This window comes from Propithecus coquereli, unplaced genomic scaffold (assembly GCF_000956105.1).
Source record: "Propithecus coquereli isolate 6110/MARCELLA unplaced genomic scaffold, Pcoq_1.0 Scaffold1, whole genome shotgun sequence".
NCBI lineage: Eukaryota > Metazoa > Chordata > Mammalia > Primates > Indriidae > Propithecus > Propithecus coquereli.
In genome coordinates this window covers 24,625,332-24,643,856 of record NW_012133857.1, presented here as the reverse complement: position 1 = coordinate 24,643,856, position 18,525 = coordinate 24,625,332, and the positions used below count along the sequence as shown (strand labels likewise).

Genomic DNA, 18,525 nt, shown 5'->3' with positions numbered 1-18,525 from the left:
TGGCTGGGCGCGGTGGCTCACATCTGTAATCCTAGCACTCTGGAAGGCCGAGGCGGGAGGATCACTTGAGGTAAGGAGTTCGAGACCAGCCTGAGCAAGAGCGAGACTCTGCCTCTACTAAAGACAGAAAAATTAGCAGGGTTTGGTAGCTTGTGCCTGTAGTCCCAGCTACTCAGGAAGCTGAGGCAGGAGGATTGCTGAGCCCAGGAGTTGGAGGTTGCAGTGAGCTATGATGACACCACTGCACTCTACCTGGGGTGACAAAGCAAGACTGTCTCAAAAAAAAAAAAGAAAAAAAGAAATGGCTTTATAACTTCTTAAATAACAGAACACTTAGTTGAACTAGTATTCAGCATATACTATTCAAAACTAGCTGAACTTCTAAAACTAGTCACCTTTCTGGGCCTTGATGGTTCTCTGGGAAACCACCCCTGGTCTGGCTTCAGTGCACGGTTTTGATGGCAATGGCACTGACCCTACTTCTGGGCTCCACAGTTAAATATAAGGCCCAGGAGCAACAAGAATATTCCATCCCTTTGGCATCCAGAAGACTGGAGATGGACAAATGACCCAAGTCAGTCATAAGAGACACCTTGTTGGGACTCAAGTGGAACTGTGTGAGAAGAGAGACTTCCTTTCCACTGGATGGAGAGATGTAAGTCCAAATGGCCAGAGGCCACTCTGTGATGGCAGAGGGCCCGCCTGAGAGAGAAGACCGCACGGGGAGCGGATCCCAGAGACTGAGAGCAGGACAAATAGAGACAGACCAAACCAGCCAAGTCCCCATGTCCTTGCTTCATCTTCTGAATCCAGCCAGGCCTGATGCTCCTGAACTTTTCAATTCATGAAAAGGGTTTTCCCCCCTTGTGTTTAATGCATTTTGAAATGGATTTTTGTCAACTGCAAAAGAAAAGGGCTCTGACCAACACAGTGGATGACGATATTGCATACTGGTTGGCTCACAGCAGGCACTCAACAAATGTGAATTCCCTTTCTCTTCCCTGGCCAAAGAAAGCAGGTCAAAGAAACATGGTAGTAACAGTACCTACCACACAGGTTTGTTGTAAGAATCGCACAAGACGATGTCACCCAAGTGCTTGGCACAGTGTCTGGAACTCAAAAAGGACTCACTGAACATTAGCAAGCACTGGCATCACTGTACAGTGGGAGTCTGGGGCAGAGACAGAATTCAGAGACCTTGGGTCTAGTTTTCCTCTATTTCACAAACCTATTAAATCACAGAGTCAACAACGCCAAATGGGCACAGTCAGAAACCAGGACATAGCTGCAAAGTCTATGGTTGTGGTAGAAATTGCTGCCACAGTGAGCTGGTCTGAACCCCTGGGTGCCAGGCCTGCCACCTGAGGCCATGATCCAGAAGGTTCTGATCTGCCTCAGTGCTCTACTTACGTCCAGTCAGTTTGCCAATCACCCACTCTTACTGCACCTCAGAATGCAGAAGAGAAGCGCTTTTGTTCTAGCTTCAAAACTGCATTGCCAAAGGGAAATACACATCTCTCTGTATTCACCGATTTCCTACATGAGGTCCCCAATGCCTCCTTCTTTCACATTAATAATTAAAAAAAAAAGGAAGTTGGACAGAAAAAAGGTCCCGGTCCCCTCTAGGCTGTACGCTTAGCCAACTCATCCATCCTAACACTAATTCAATTTTATTTTCCTTGCTCTGTAGGAATTTTCTCCCTCAACACTCATTTTTTTGCTAGTGGCATTAGGAGTTTGGTAAAAGCTCAAATCCAGACTCTAATAAAGTTTACAGCTCTGGTTAGTTTAAACCAAACCTTTGAAAAAATATAATGTATAATAAACATCATAAAAATATTTTAGATACAAACCTACTAATGTATTATTCAATTCATATTTTCCATTTGGACTTCCTATGTTTTTTGTAAGTATAAACAGTTGTCATTTTCTAAAGGGAAAATACATCTTGAATGGAAAGATTTTAGAGCTGTCTTTATTACATTACACAGCCCCTTTCTACAAGAACCTTGCGCTGAACACTCATGTTTTGTTTAGCCAGCTGGTGCCTATGCCTGCTCAGCCACGTGGTCCTTCTTGGTCACATTGGGCAGAGGTCTCCAGATGGGCCAATCAGAAACAGTCCTGAGGTTTTTGCTGGAACTGCTTGGTACAAGGTGCTGCTTTATGCTGGGAGTGCTAACCCAGGATCGCTCAGCCTCAGGCAGCTGTGGGATCTCTCTGTTCCTCTGTGGGGAAAGTCCGAGACTAAAATCACATAGTACCAAGCAGAACCAAAAAGTGGGCATGCAGACCTTTGTCGTTTTTCATGCTCAGTTAAACTCACGTTAGGTGGCCTTCAGTTTCCCAGTGGGTTCTAGACACACATGTTTGCAAACCACTTTTTCCTGGAGAAGGGATGACATGGAGGTAAGTCTGGTGTTCCTGTGCTCACCCCAAAACACAAGGCACCTCATAATCCAGCTGGTCTGCAGCACTAACGGTCCTGGGGTTACTGTCAGACAACTGGGGAAGCTGGAGATGCCCCCTTCCTTATTTCTCTAATCCAGCCAACTGAGAACAGATCCAAGGACACACAGCCAGTCTGTCAGCCGAGCCTCTTGCTCCCACCTTCAAAATATTTCTACAGCCAACTGATCCTCCCCACCTGCACTTCCCTCCACCTGCACGGCTCCCTTGTCTGAGCCACAATGACATCTTTCTTGAGCTAGTTCAGTGGTCTTCCCAACAGTCTCTGCTTCTGCCCCTGTTCCCCTTCACGCTGCGTTCAACACCGCAGCCAAGTAATCCTGAAGTCAAACCATAACACTCTTCTGTACCCATCCCTGCTCATCTTAGGATGAAGGCAATGTTACCAGTGGCCCCACGTACAGCTGCACGTGACTCGATCCTCCTCTGCCCTGTCTTTTCCTGACCTCCCACCCTCTTCTACTACTCTCCCCCTGTACTCATGTGCTCAGCCACTGAACAAACTCCTGTTCCTGGAACATGCCAGACATGCTTCTGCCTCAGGGCCTTTGCATGTGTCGTTTCTTCTGCTCAGAACTTGCCCCAGATGGAGCCCATTTGGATCACTCCTCCTTTAGGTCTTTGCTCATGTAGCACGTCTCAGTTAGGCACTCCCTGACCACTCTGAACACCCAGCCCTGAGCCCCCATGTGTCCCTCCCCTCTCCAGAGTTAGTTTTCTCCATTACACACTTAATCCCCTCTCAGAAAGTACACGCTTTAGATATTTGCCTTGTTTACTGCCCATCTCCTCCACTAAAATGTAAGCTCCGTGAGAGTAAGGATTTTTATCTGTTTGCTCACTTTTGTATCACCAGTGTGTACAGTAGGGGCTCAAAACGAATTGAGCAAATGGAGAGAAGAGAGGGAGAGATGAAAATACGACACCTGTTTCTGACTGGTGAAGCCTGTTCGATGAAGGGCAGAGGCCACCTACGTTAGCCTGAGTGCTGAAGGCAGCCAGGCCATGCAAGTGGGCAGCCGCACCCACCCAGCCGAACCGGCTGAGACCGTGTAGCGGGGAAAACAGAGCTTCCACACAGAGGCTGTGGGCTGGCTTCCCATGGGAAGCTGTGAGAGCCAGTTCCAGGTTGGTGATCACAGCAGGATGGCTCACGACCCACCATTTTTATCTTGCATGTATTAACAGCCACATCCTATGCCAAACGTTTTCCTATCCTCCAGCTCAATTTTTGGCAAAAGGCTATAACAAAAGTGTAAGGTAAAGAGGAGTTATTATGTGGCTACAAGCAAGGAAAACATCATCTCAGAGAAACTGGAAATGCTATGGAACTTATTAACTCATTTTGCAGGTTCAGAAACTAACGTTCAAAGTGGACATGGGATTTGAATCCAGCAAGGTGCAGAGCTGGGATCTGAACGAGGAGCTTTTGGATTCTCAAGCAAATGCCTCTTTGGTACTAAATCCCAGATACTTCCCATATGTGCCTTGACCTCAATGGCGGCTCTGGCCTGCAGTCGTCTTCCGGAGACAAGAGGGTCTCCCAGGTGGTGGCACTAGCAACATTCCAGCCACCTCACCTTCCTGAATGCAGGGGCCACGGGCTTCCCCTCACGGGCACCTGGCCCGCACGCACTCTGTAGGTGCCGCCTGGCTTACCTCCAGTAGACGAGCACAGCGATGAGAAGGATGAGGCACACGAAGGTCAAGGCTGATACCACAATCAGAGGGATGATCCACTCCATCCTCCCTGGGGCAGGGCGGCTTATCATTCCAGATGTGTTCTTTTCTGCAGCAATGAGAAATCAGCCCAGTCAGAAGACAGAGGGTGGCGGAGCTGGGAAGCCAGAGCCTGGTGCAGAGTTCTGCTCCGGCTCTGTGTGGTTTCTGGAGAACTGGGCCACCTGCTCTGGGCTGGCCCATGGCAGGAGGGGCAGTCTGCAGCCCTCACCATTTCCTACCCTGTCCCAGCACAAGCAAGGCCTCTTCTGCGGGCTGCATTCTTGCATTCTGTAATGGTCAGTGGGATGGATTTGCAGAGGGGGTTCAAGAAGTTTTTAAAAAGCGCTGCACAGAAGACACAGACATCCCGCCTTATTCCAAAAACGTCACCAACACAGAGGGGACTGTGGATGCTCTGAGGACATGTGCTCAAGTTTGTGCAAGGAACAAGGGTGGAATGGCCATTGGAGAGCCCCTCACGTTCCCCAGTGCGAGGGCAGGCACGACGGGTTTTACCAGGATGACTGGCTGTGACTGCAATGGCCATCTGTTCTCTGTGGCTAAGCATCCCTTACTCCTTCCTGCACTAACTACACCCCAATTCTGCTTTGGGAAATCACTTCTCCCTAATAGACCCTCATGGGCCATCTGAGTGTGGGGCTTCCTGCTGTCCTGGCCAAGGGTGGGTGTGGGACTCCAGCTGGGGCAATGGTGCTCTCAGCCTGCGATCTCAACCAGTGACTCAAAGACTGAACAGCACATCCCAGCAGGAGCGCCCAGGTGCTTCTGCCCATCGGGCCCCACCACCCAGATCCACGCCCAGGTGCTTCTGCCCATCGGGCCCCACCACCCAGATCCACGCCCAGGTGCTTCTGCCCATCGGGTCCCACCACCCAGATCCATGCCCAGGTGCTTCTGCCTATCGGATCTCACCACCCAGATCCCCAGAGGTCCTGTTTGTTCTCAAATCTGGTTCTCCAGCTTTTCCTTCAATCCCATCCCCTAGCCCAGAATCTTCCAAAAGCTTCTAAGACAAATGAGACAGGAAGCCATGCCTCCCCCTGCTCCCAGCACACGTCTGCCTGTAAATAGCAGCCACAATCTAGGGGCTAGCAGGGCAAGTCTGAAAAATAGTTCAGGATTCGCACTGGTCAGCCCATTCCTCTTACCCAGGCAGCTTCTTCCTACAACTCTCCAGGCCCTCGAGTATCTTCAGAAGTCCCCAGGAGCCCCAGCAGGAGATCCTATTGTCCCTTGGTCTGTAGGATAGATGCCTGTCAAGTGCCAGGTGGCCCAAATGAAGCTCAGGTGTGGTGCTAGGAAGGGCTCAGCTGCACAGAGGCAATGACAGGAGGCAGGCAGCAACACAGCAAGGGTTAACTGTGACCGCAGGGAGAAGCCCCTAGAAAAATCCAAAGCAGGCTGCAGGCTGACTTGTGCTCAGCAAGGATTCCTCCTGCTCTGCAAAAAAATGAGGCCAGCATTCATCCCGCCCAGAGTGTCCCTGTGCAGGACGGGCTAAATGTGGAGCTAATCAGGCTGGGTTTGCAGGTGAGGGAAGGTGGGCTAAGTAGGGAAGAACTAATTGGCCGTGGGAGCAGATTTTTAAAGAGGCAAGACTCCCGAGTCAAAAAAGTGTGTTACTGCGCGTTTCCCTGGGTTTCCTCTAACGTACTTTATAGCGAACACCTCTTTTGCTTTCGGCACAGGCCTGTGAAACAGGTGGGGCCCAATTCGTCCCCAACTCGCAGAGAACACAGTCCTGCAGGTGAAGCACAATCTGCTGGAAACCACCACAGAGCACTTGCGGTTTACAAAGTGCCCACCTACTAGCTGTGCCTGCCCATCTCTCAACCCCTTGCTCCATTTTTCCATCAGACAGCTATTTGCCAAGTCCCTACCGTGCACCAGGCATGGCGCAGGGATTGGGGAGGGGGATGCAGTACATTGCACTGGAGCAGCACTATACCCATGGGTAGGAATCATTCAAAGGGGCAATGAATGTGGCGCCAGGGCAGGCCCAGGGGGCTGTAGGGCAACAGCTATCCATGCCCGGGTCTCCACAGGGCTCCCCAAGGAAGTGATATTTAGGGGTTTGGGGCAAGCTCTGAAGGATGAAGGAGAGTTGGCCAGGCTAAGCGCAGGAAGGAAAGAAGTGTGTTCTGGAAGGAGAGCACTAAATCAGTGGGAATACAAGAATGAGAGGGAAGAGGACGAAGGTGGGGAATTAGGAGGCAGATCAGCCAGGACCTTGTAGGCTGAATTAAAGGAACAGGTAGGTCTTAGTCCTAAGGGAAACAGAAGCTACTGCAGGGTTTTGAGCTGAGATAGACAAGGATCAGACGAGCATTCTCTCCATCGATGTGATGCTTTTATTGCAAAGCGCTGGTGGCTGGCCAGAGGAACCCGAGTTGTAAATGAGAATGATTTTGTGGGGCCCCAGCAAGGGGGCAGATCAGACAGGTGACTATCTGGCTGGTGGTGAGGGTATCTCAAAGACCTGGAGGTCCTGTTAATGGAAAAGATGTCAGGAGGGTTGACCTTATAGGCTACAGGTCCAATTAACTCGGTCTTCACCTTGGGAAGCCCTTGGGTACTAAAGGGTCTCTCAGTGTCATATCTCTCCCTGCTCTTTACAGAAGAGGATTCTTGGCTATGCTGCTACACAGAATGCAAACTCCATGTCCTATCTGTCCTAAACCACTGAAAAGGACTCTTGGCCAACATAGTTCTTCACACTTATATTCCTAAACAATCACTGGAAACACCAGCTCCGTGGTATTTCTGCCATCCTAAAACCAGTCAACAGTGACCATTCCAGAATTCCTGGGCCTTAGGAGGGGCTTAAGAATGAGCATCTGGTTGTGATGATCAATGGCATGTTACATCGTCCCTGAAACCTCATGTGCACCTGTGTGTTGGTGATTATGTCTGTCCCTCCCCCCTCCTCCTCAAGGTGAGTTGTTCAAAAATTTCACCAGATTCTCAGAGAGCTCCAGACCCCAGAAAAGGGTATGAACCACCAGTGTGTCCTCCTTATTGATGGAGGAGGGAATGGAGGTCCAGAGGATAAGGGTCTGGAAGTCACAGCTGCCTGGCTCAGAGCTAGGCGTTAACCAAGGTTCCACGATTTGGAGCCATTTCTCTTTCTAACACAGCGCTGTATGGTAATTTTGGGGGATCAAGTAGTGGGATTGAACGGCATCTGAAATCCCACTGTGGACAGTTCCCAAATGGTGGTTTCTGTGGAGGAGATCTCAGGGTGGCAGTAACTTGCAGTGTGAGTAAGAGACCTAAGGAAATTATTCTGACAACAGTTTCACTTTGACCTTGACTACCGGCAGGCAGTGGATTTGCTTGAGTCTTTTACATAAAGACCAGGCAACAGTAAGAGTGCAACTGGATTTCCATGCGGGGCATGAAAAAGTTGATTTCATTTTCAAATTCACAGTATTGCTTGCTTTGTCTTCATGGTTCCAGAAGCCTGGAATTGGATTCCACCTCCAGGTGACCACATAAAAATCTGCTCCTGTCACTGTCCTGAAGTGCTTCCTCAGGGCCTCAAGATAACCAAAGTCCCTGAACAGGGACAGCAAGGCCTTTCGGAAGTGGGGTCTTCCCTCCCACCCTGTCATCATTTCCTGCTGCGCCCCTACCCCATGTTCCAGCCACTCACCCCATCAGTGACCACGCCGGGCCACGGCTCCACCTCTTCACCCTGACCCCTGCTGTTCCCACTGCTGGGAATGCCTTTCCTCTTCTAACCCAGAAGCTCTTTCTAATCCTTTGATCCTGGTTCAGGTGCTTCCTTCTCTGTGAGGTTGCCCCAAGCCCTCAGTCTGTGCTATCTCTAAAGGCAGGGTTAAGATTACGGGTTCAGGCCAAGCGCAGTGGCTCATGCCTGTAATCCTAGCACTCTGGGAGGCTGAAGGGGGAGGATTGCTTGAGGTCAAGAGTTCGAGACCAGCCTGAGCAAGAGTGAGACACTGCCTCTGCTAAAAACAGAAAAATTAGCTGGGTGTGGCAGTGCACGCCTATAGTCCCAGCTACTCAGGAGGCTGAGGCAGGAGGATCGCTTGAGCCGAGGAGCCTGAGGTAGCAGTGAGCTATGATGATGTCACTGCACTCCAGCCTGGGCAATAGAGCGAGATTCTATCTCAAAAAAAAAAAAAAAAGACTACAGGTTCAAATCCTGCCCTGCCACTTTACATGCAACCTTTAATCAATAACTTTAACCAGTTTGGGCCTGGAGTTCTTAATCCTTAATCTATAAAATGGGATAAAAAGAACCAACTTGATAGAACTGTTGGGAAAATTCAATGAGAAGATACACATAGAACGCTTGGAAGTGTCTCTGGCATCGAGCAAATGCTAAATGAGTATATCATCATCATTGTCATCACCATTGTCATCATCATCATCTTGTGTTGCTCTTACTGCACACATCACACTCAATTATAATTGCTCTTTTATTATCGTAGGTCCCCAAAGGCAGGGCTGATTTCCATCTGCATATGGAAGAACAGTAATAAAGCTCTACCTCCTGCGAGCTTTGCAACTCTGGGCAAGTGACCTAACCTCTCTGAGCCTCAGTGTCCTCCTCTGTGAACGGAAATAGTATTCCCTACTGCATGGTGGTGGTTTGAGGATTAAATGAATTCATACACATAAAACACTTAGAATGTTGCCTGGCAGCCACATGGACCTGGTTTATGTTAGCTACTGTCATTGGTGTCGCCACCACCCCTGGCATCAGCATCTCCGCTACCACCACCACTCTCTTCTTCATCAACATCCTCACACGGCACCAGGCAGATGGTGAGCGCTCATTGGGTGGTGGCCGAATCTGGCTGCTCTTTGTAACTGCGTGAGTGGCAGTCATACAGAACTTGAGACATGCTGGGCATCAGTGCAGGGGCTGCCTGCAATGAGGCTGCTGGTGAAGAGCTAGGACCTCAGAGTTTGCCCTGAGACCAGACTCGCTGTCCTTCAGAAGAAACACTCATCGGCTGTCTGACTCATTCTGTGGCTCTAAGACAATAGTGAACTGCTAGGAGCACACAGCATGCTGCACTGGCCGGGTAGACATCCTCCTCCTCCTGTGCCTCAGTCCCCCAACAACCTTCCCCATGCCCAGGGCTCCAGAGACCAGAACACACTATAAACCTTTCGGTGCACCTGAGGCCATGTGCCCTGAGGTTACAATCCTGCACTGGAGAGTCAGGCAGACCTGGGTACAGATGCTGACTCGGGCCTTTCCAGCTGTGTGGCTTTGAGTACATGACTGCCCATTTCTGAGCCTCCGGTCGCTCCTCTATCAAAGGGTGACTGAGGATAACTGTCACCTCTTAGGGGAGTCAAGAGGGTTAAATGAGATAATCTATGTGAAGCAGACCATGTCGGCTATGGCTACAGAATTTAGGGGGCCAGATGCACAATGAAATCATGGGGCCCCTTGTTCAAAAATTACTGAAGAGTTTCAAGCGCTGACAGCGTAAGATTAGACGCCCCCAACTGTGAGGAGCAGGACGCTTTTACTCAGAGCTTCCCTTGTAGCCAGCTGCCTCCTGAGGGGTCCAGCAGAGCCGGGCTGCCCAGTCACGGGATGGTTCGCTTCCCTCCACCATGCGCAAATCCTGATGCCAAGATAAGTACAGGACCTCTGGTTCATGCGGTGCCTCGTCTCCATCTCTGGTTCGTCCAGATGTTTTCCCAGCAGGACCAGCCCTTTGATTCCTGTCTGCCGTGAGCTGTGAACTGGCAACCCACGGATGTATTTAATTTGACACCCCTCCCCCAGTAATTATTTTTTAATTATGAGTTAGTTGCCAACATTTAATTAGCAAAAGAGTTCACATAAAAATCAGCAATGGAAGCTTCTGCTAGAAATGTTGAAGGCTGGCAACAAAAAAGCCTGAATTCCCCCAGGCTAAACATCCGTTGGAACCAAGGAGCACAGGCCTTCAGACAGGGCGTGTCTCGCTGGTTTGCCACAGTCCTCACTCCTCCCTAATGTCCATACCAGACCTGCTTTGCTTACCCCTCACTCCTACTGCCAGCTCACTCTAGCCAGCCTAGTCTCAGTCTGTAGGATGGCAGTCTGACCCAAGGGACCAGCAGATCACCACTAACTTGGGTCTTTAGGAAGGGCCTTGAGCTCAAAAGCAAAAATCATAAATTAATAAATTTAATAAATTTCTGCCCATGATCCTGACTGTCCAGGAGAAGAGGCTGTTTCTGTACAAAGCAGCTTTCTCCAGTTGAATTTATCTTGGAAGAAGGTTTATTTCTCGACTAATTAGAAACTGACCATGCTGTTGCTCTGCCCATATAACACGGTCCATTCTCCTCAGTGAATCTGGGCCTTTTCATAGTCTTTCCAGAACTGCGTCTTGCTGATCTGCGTGCAGAGGATGAGAACAAGAAGGGGGCTATCAACTGATTCCCCACTACTTCCCCCACAGGTGTGATGTGCAAATGAACAGCCGCTAGGTCAGAAGATGTGAGGACAGCCAGGGCCCAGGCTCAGAGAATGAACCTGCTTCAGAAACGTCTTCCAAACGAAACCCGGAGCAAAATGCTAACTAACCCTCCCTGAGCATACGCAGGAGGGAGGAAGGTTTCACGACTTCCCCACAGTCTTTCCTCCTCTCTGTCTTTATTTCAGCACTCAGCAGAATCTGAGTAAAGTGCCTCCATTCTGCTTTTTGAAAAAATTAAAAAAAAAAAAAAATAGAAAAGAAAAACAGTTTTCAGTGGCATATGTCATCACTGAATTAATGCTGTTTGCCTTTTACTGGCTTGGCTCTCATCCCAGTAGAAGCAAATAAAAACGGAGTACAATGTACTATAAATGCTACAGGCAGCGATACATCAGATGGACCCATCTGAAGTGCCTCCTACCCTCCAGGAAGGGCTCAACTTCTGCTTCAGGACAAGAACCCCTCTGGTGTCAAGATTAAAGCTACCTTGGATCTTAGAGGCCACTATTAGGAATAGGGAAAAGCAAGATTCTTTCATTTGCAAGAAGGATAAAGAGAAGGACAGTCTGCACACTCAGAAATTTATGGCCTGTTTCCACCATTGGGCAACTTCACCAAATTTGTCCTGCATAACATCACTCACTAAAAACTGCCCACATCTGTGAATTAAGGTGGCTAAGGTGGCTGCTTTATTTTTTTAAATTGTGGTAAAAAAAAAAAAAACACATAACACAAAATTTACCATCTTAACCACTTGTAAGTGTACAGTTCAATAATTTTAAGTATATTCACATTGTTGTACAACTGACCTCCAGAACCTTTTCATCTTGCAAAATTAAAACTCTATAGCCTGGCTGGGTGCGGTGGCCCATGCCCTGTAATCCTAGCACTCTCGGAGGCCGAGGTGGGAGGATTGCTTGAGCTCAGGAGTTCAAGACCAGTCTGAGCAAGAGCGAGACCCTGTCTCTACTAAAAATAGAAAAAATTAAACAGGGACAGTGGCGCACACCTATAGTCCCAGCTACTCAGGAGGCTGGGGCAGGAGGATCGCTTGAGCCCAGGAGTTTAAGGTTGCAGTGAGAGCTATGATGATGGTACTGTGCTGTAGCCAGGGCGACAGAACAAGGCTCTGCATCAAAAAATTAAAAAAAAAAAAAAAAAAGTTCTATACCCATTAAACAACAACTTCCCATTCCTTCCTTCCACCAGCCTCTGGCAACCACCATTCTACCTTCTATTTCTATGACTATACTAGGCACCTTGTATAAGTGGAATCATACGGCATTTATCTTTTTGTGATTGGTTTATTTCACTTAGCTTAATGTCCTCAAGGTTCATCCATGTTGTGGCATGTGATGGGATTTCCTTCCTTTTCAAGGCTGAAAGTATTCCACTGTATGTACTATATATCACATATATATCACTGTATATCACATATATCACGTATCCACTGTTGAACACTTGAGTTGTTCTCACCTCTTGGCTGTTGTAAATAATGCTGCTATCAACATGGGTGGACAAATATCTCTTCGAGATCCTGCTTCCAATCCTTTGGGTATACAGTTGACCCTTGAACCATGCAGGAGTTGGTGCGTCAAACCCTGCATGGTCGAAAATCCATGTGTAACTTTTGACTCCCCAAAACTTTGCTACTAATAGCCTACTGTTGATTGGAAGACTTACCAATAACATAAATAGTCAATTAACACATATTTTGTATGTTATATGTATGATATACTGTATTCTTACAGTAAAGCAAGCTAGAGAAAAGAAAATGTTATTAAGACAATCACAAGGAAGAAAAATATATAAACTATTCATTAAGTGGAAGTGGATCATTGTAAAGGTCTCCATCCTTGCCATCTTCATGCTGAGTAGGCTGAGGAGGAGGAAGAGGAGGGGTTGGTCTTGCTGTCTCAGTGGGGCAGAGATGGGAGAAAATCCGTGTAGAAGTAGACCTGCACAGCTCACGCTCGTGTTGTTTGAGGGTCAACTGTATACCCAGCAGTGGAACTGCTAAATCACATGGTAATTCTATTTTCAGCTTTTTGAGGAATTGCCAGTGTTTTCCACGGCAGCTCTGCCATTTTATATTCCCACTAGCAGTGCCCAAAGGGTTCCCATCTTTTCACATTTTTACCAACACTTACTTTATTTTTTTTTGGTAGTAACAATCCTAACAGGTGTGGAGTGATAAGGTAGCTCCTCTTTTACAGGTCCACAAAATTGGCCTTTATTTTTCTCGAGCCCTGATGTTACCTAAACTACTGCTGCAGAAGAATGATCGCTGGTTAGTTACAAACACGTATGTCCTCCCGCAGTAGGACGCTGGTACTGCGCTAACGCGTGTGGCCTGAATTAGAGCGTCATTCGCTTCCATGCACACCACTGCCTAGACTTCCTGTGAGTAAGTGCTCCCTTCCCGTCTCACACAGAGCGTAATTCTCCAGACTCAATCAATCAAATGATGGTCTGTCATCTCTATTTCAATTAGGTGTTGGGAAATTGAGGGCATTTGATAAATCCTAATTTAATCCCAGGCCCCATAAATACAGCAAGTCCTAACCTACCAGACTGTGACCCTAGACACTCGGTTGCAACATTACACGGCTCTGAAGTCAGTCGGGGACAGAAGCTGTATACTAATCTTGCATCTGAGATGCCACCCCCTACAAACTGGATTCTTGTCTCCAGCCTATCTGGAAATCTACTTGTCTTCAGTGGGTTCTGGTTTTCCATGCCAAAAGATTTACAATCTGTCTTAGTTCAAAGATCAGTCAGTGGGGAACTGAAACTTCCAAGGACCCAGATACTTTCTGGGAGGAAACTAAACCATATAGGTAGCTGAATAATCCCTTCAAGCTACCCCAACCTAGTACCTACAGACATACTAGGAAACGGACGGCCCAGAGCAGGGGCAAGGAGAATTATAAAGAAACATCTCCTGAAAAAGGAACCCAACCAACAGAACTAGCCTTGACTGAAAACTACTTCTGATAGTCCATATAAGTGCCCGATGTAATTTATTTTAAATAACATAGGCTACGGTGTTCCCAGTGGGTGTCACATTTGTGATTTCTGTCCTCTCTTCATGAACCTGTACTATTATTTATTTTTATCTTTAAATTAACTACTTTTTTTCCCCCCTCGAGTAAACTTCTTTAAAAAGGAAAACGTACATTAATACTATAAATCAGGGTTTCTCAAAGTTGGCACTATTGACATTTTGGACCAGATGATTCCCTGTTTGGGGGGCTGTCCTGTGCACCATGGGATGTTTAGCAGCATCCCTGGCCTCTACCCACTAAATGACAGGAGCATCTCCCGCCCCCGTTGTGACAACCAAAAATGTCTCCAGATACTGCCCAGTGTTCCTGGGGAGAAGGGCAGAATTGTCCCTGGTTGAGAACCTCTGCCATACATGAAAAAATTGGTCTCTTTTAAAAAGAACACATTAGTCACTTAATAATTAATATTTCATCTGAAATCATCTTGTGTTGCTCATTCTGGAAACTAGTGCCAAAACCAAGAGGAAGGCAGCTCCGCTTGGGTTTGGGCTCTGTCTTGCCATGCGCTGTGTGGCCCTGGGCCCGTCCCTTCACCTTGTGAGCCTCAGTTTCCTCGCTGGCTTGACAGCAACGATGATAGCACAGCCCAAAGCACGGGAGTGCTGTAGGATGAGTGACATACACAGCTGGCCTCTAGCACAGAGCAAATGGTAACTGGTGATACTGCTATTTCTATAATCTAAGGTTTTCAAGTTGGGTTCCTTAGAGCTTGAGGGTTTGCCGAAAGGAGTGGGGTGGTTGGAGCTTAGCACCTCCACTCTGGCTCAGAGCAGAACAGCAGCTCAAAGTCTCTGTCCAGCTCTGTCCATTCTTAGCTCACGGGTCATGCAAAAGCAGGCCGTAGTTTGCCGACCCCTGAACTGGACCCTCCCCTCAGTACCTGGCTCAGGGCTGACCCAGAAGAGGCAGTCAGTAAACCCTCAGTGATGAATGTTGATACATTGGGGCTCTGAGCAAGATTTAATCTGGGAAAGAAAGAGTTTCCCTGACTTACGGAGACAAAAATGGAAAAACCTCAGCACTAAGTGATGAGTTTGTAGACTATGCCCACTCTGGAATGTTTCTGCCAGAGCGTGCTGTCCTGCACACCGCCAGAACACTTCACTGCTGCATCAAATGGCTTCTGGGTCTGCCTCCACATTCAGGCTGTGGCTCCTGAGGGAGGGACCACATGCTTTCCATGCAGCACGCATCCAGCTGAGGCCTTTGCACTAAAGAGACACTACGAAGAGGCCTGGTGACAGGCAGTGACTGTATATAGGCCTCCAATGCCCGAGAGGCTTCCAGGGCAGTTGCGACTATAGCAATCAACACTGCTGTTGAGGTTGAGCACGAGTGGTTCCCCTACCTGGCCCAGGGACGTGTTTAGTTTGGCACACATTTAAAAAAAAAAAGGAGAGAGAAATTGTTTTTAAAATTTGAACTCAAAAATTGCGGGCTTCTGCACAAAAACCTGGACTTCTGGCTAACTGGGTGTTCTCACTGGCAGTAATCAGTGGGAGCTGAGTGAGATGGCCCTCTTTAGACAGGACGTGTCCTCTCTAATTTGCTGCAGTCCTCCCCACTCCCTAATGTCTAACGGCGGGCCCTTTTTTCCTCAGTATTACCTCATTTCTGCAGGTGTCTGAGTTTGCCACTTCTTCTGTAGAAGGATTCCCCTCTTCACTGGGAGATAATACTAAAGCTATTACTCACAGCACTTAAAAAAGATGTTATCAAACATCACAGAAATTTAAACAAGCTTTCTGGGGATACTTGTAAAAATATAACATAGTTTGTAACTTCAAACATCACTCTTTTCAGAGACTGGAATATTGATTAAAAAATAATTGTTTTTACTTACCGTGAGGCAAAAATAAATGTAGAACAGATTTAAACAAATGTACACACAAAATCTTTAAAATAAACCACCACTAACATTAAAATGATGGTGTTTTCATTAAAAAAAAAGAAAATCCAAGCTGGAGGGGGCAGCTGGGGGAAAGGATGGGATGGATGGAAGCTAAGGGAGACCGTGGGGATTGTGGACTGATGTGAGCTTTGCTGGTTTTACCCTCGAGTTACCCACATCCTCCATTAACTGGTAGGCACACACGTACCTCTGGCTTAAACAGGAGTTGGCGAATGATAGATCATGGACCAAATCAGGCCCAACGCCTTCTGCAAACAAAGTTTTATTGGAACATGATCACGTCCACTTGTTTATGCGTTGTCTGTGGCTGCTTTCGTGCTACAAGGCAGAGCCGAGTAGTTGCAACAGAGAGCTACAGCCTGCAAAGCTGAAAATACTATCTGGCCCTTTGCTGACAAGTTGGCTCATCTCTGGCTTAAGCGATCACCACCACTGCTTTCAAACTTGCGCTGCCCGTAATTCTGAAGGAAGAGCCTTTCTGGCTGTCGGAAGAAGCAGACTTTCCTGTTGAGGGGAAGGTGCCGAGGAAGCAGCCCTGACTTTCCAGTGTGGGGGATGGGCTGGAAGTCCTACAGGTCATTTTCAACGGCAGCTAATGGGGGACCAGCGTCAGCACGCTCTCTAACGTCCACGGACGATTGCCAAAGAAAGACCTGTTGGGGCCTCCTCATGGTCACATCGTTATTGTGTGTCATCCTCCTTGTCGACAACAACAAAGGTGACTGTTTATCCACACCACCTTCTGCACTGAGGACTAACATTAACCCCATGTAAGAGATGAGGACACTGGACAAAGACGTGTCTGAGGACCCTGAGTGAACACTGGGCAGAGCCTTCTGGGTTGATCTGACTCCAAAAGCCGCTCTGCTAAGACTGCAGCTGCTCTCAGATCCCCGAAGGATTGAAGCTGAAGACCCACACGCCCCACACCTGGAGCTGGCAGTCCCCAAGGTTCGCCATCTGCTTCTCCCTCACTTTCCCTGCAATCTGGACTCTGACCCCAATGGCAATAACTCGCTTCCACTTACCAGTCCCTGCCTCTTTCCTGTCTCTCAAATTGAAACACTCCCAGCCTAAGCTCCCAGCAGCCATATTTTCTAGGACTGTGGTCAAAGAAACATTTAAGAGGCGTAGGCTGGGAATATTACTCTGCTAGAGCCCTCAGTCCAGAGGCTGGCCCACTCAACCTCATAAATCAATTCCAAGTCCATCACCTGTCTTCCGAGAAAACACTCTGGTCCAAGCTGTCATCACCACTGCCTCCTCACTGGGCTTCCTGTGCCCACTCTTGCCTTACCTCTATCATCTCTATGCAGGGGCCCAAGTGATCTTCCAAAAAAGTCCACCAGATGAGTGACTCCTCTGCAGAGATCTACCAGTGATTTCCCACGTCCAGTAGAACCAAATCCCCAGCACGGCCCATGAGCTCTGAACTCACCCTCCACCACTCCCCCTCACTCTCTATGGTCTAGCTACACTGGCGTTCTGGCAGCTTCTTAACCGATCCAAATTCATACCCACTTTAGGGTCTCTGGACCTGCTGTTCCTGCAGCCTGGAATGCCCTTTCGTGGCTACCTCCTTCTCACCACTTGGATCTCTACTTAAAGGTCATCCCTGACCACTCAGAATGACACTATCCTCCTCCCCAACTCTACCAATTAAGGCTATTTAGTGGTATGCATTTGTTTACTAGAATATTCTCAAGCTTCCCCACTAGAATGTAAACCCTGGGAGAACTGAAGTCTGCCTTGATCTATGTTCTATCCCCAATGCCTAGTCCTGGGCCTGTTATACAGTGGGCATTCCATAAATATTTTCTTAATATCGCCACAATGCAAGAAATCCAACATTTTCACAGCAATTCCCGGAGAAATGTCACTGTTCGTACAGAAATAGCTTCCCACGTGGCCCCATACTGCCTTCACTCGATTCCATAAAAGGCTATTCTGCACCTTTCCCCCAAACCACAGCAAAACTGAGCAACGCCCACAGGAGACCCCCACTTCAAAAAATTAGTTCATACCAGCTTTAAGAGCAAAGTAATTCAAAACATGAAAATTTATTCTAAGTTGTATCTTAACATACGAGATCTCAGCTTTAGATGAATTTTAATGTTTACAAGTGCAAAAGCAAATAAATATTTACCAGTTGCTTTTTTTTTTTGCACTCTTATAACTCCACAACAGCTTAGACGCAAAAAAAATTGTTGCTAAACATCTTGTAGTCTGGCAAAATGAAGAATTTCTTATTAAGAAAACCCCTGACAACAATAACAACCCCTCGTGCTGATGGCTCCCTTGCAGACACCGTCAGGATGGTGTATCAAGATTTGAGAATATGATAGAGCAACAGAATTGCCACCGGTGAGGGTGTGACGAGGACCACAGCCCTGGCCTCACTGTCTATGAACTGGCTCGTGCACACAGCAATGGGAGCTCTGGGAGAGACGCCCACGTTTCTTGGGCAAGGACCATGGGCTAACACCAGTGCTCCCCAGGCTGAAGCTTTTCGTTCTTTAGGATTCAACGTACACGTCATTTCTCCAGAGTGGCTTTTCTTAGTTAAGGTAGGTTCCTGGCCTCCCCATAATTCTCTTGGACAGCATCCTGCATATTTCCACTATTACCATTTCACAATCGAAAACTTCAGTTAGCTAGCTGGCTTGCAGGCCAATATGCTCCTGCTACCTAACTCCCAGGCACGCACTCCAGCTAGCGGCCTCCCATCACCTCTCGGCTGTGAGATGCAAGAGGCAGGGACTGTGCTCCCTGGGGACACCACCTCATCCAGTGCCTGGCACAGTACTGGCCGTCCATAAATAGATGTGTTGAATAAATGAATGAGGAGTGAATTCTGTTTTTTTTTTTTTTT

General features: G+C 47.9%; 1 protein-coding gene across 1 annotated transcript in view; it reads right to left on the bottom strand.

Moving 5' to 3' along the window:
• The window catches only part of PTPRG (protein tyrosine phosphatase, receptor type, G), a 703,838-nt gene that overhangs the window by 82,276 nt on the left and 603,037 nt on the right, over window positions 1–18,525 (bottom strand). The window contains exon 13 of the mRNA XM_012665722.1: window positions 4,129–4,258. Within this exon, the coding sequence (XP_012521176.1) occupies window positions 4,129–4,258 (130 nt within the window). The remainder of the gene's footprint in view (window positions 1–4,128; window positions 4,259–18,525) is intronic.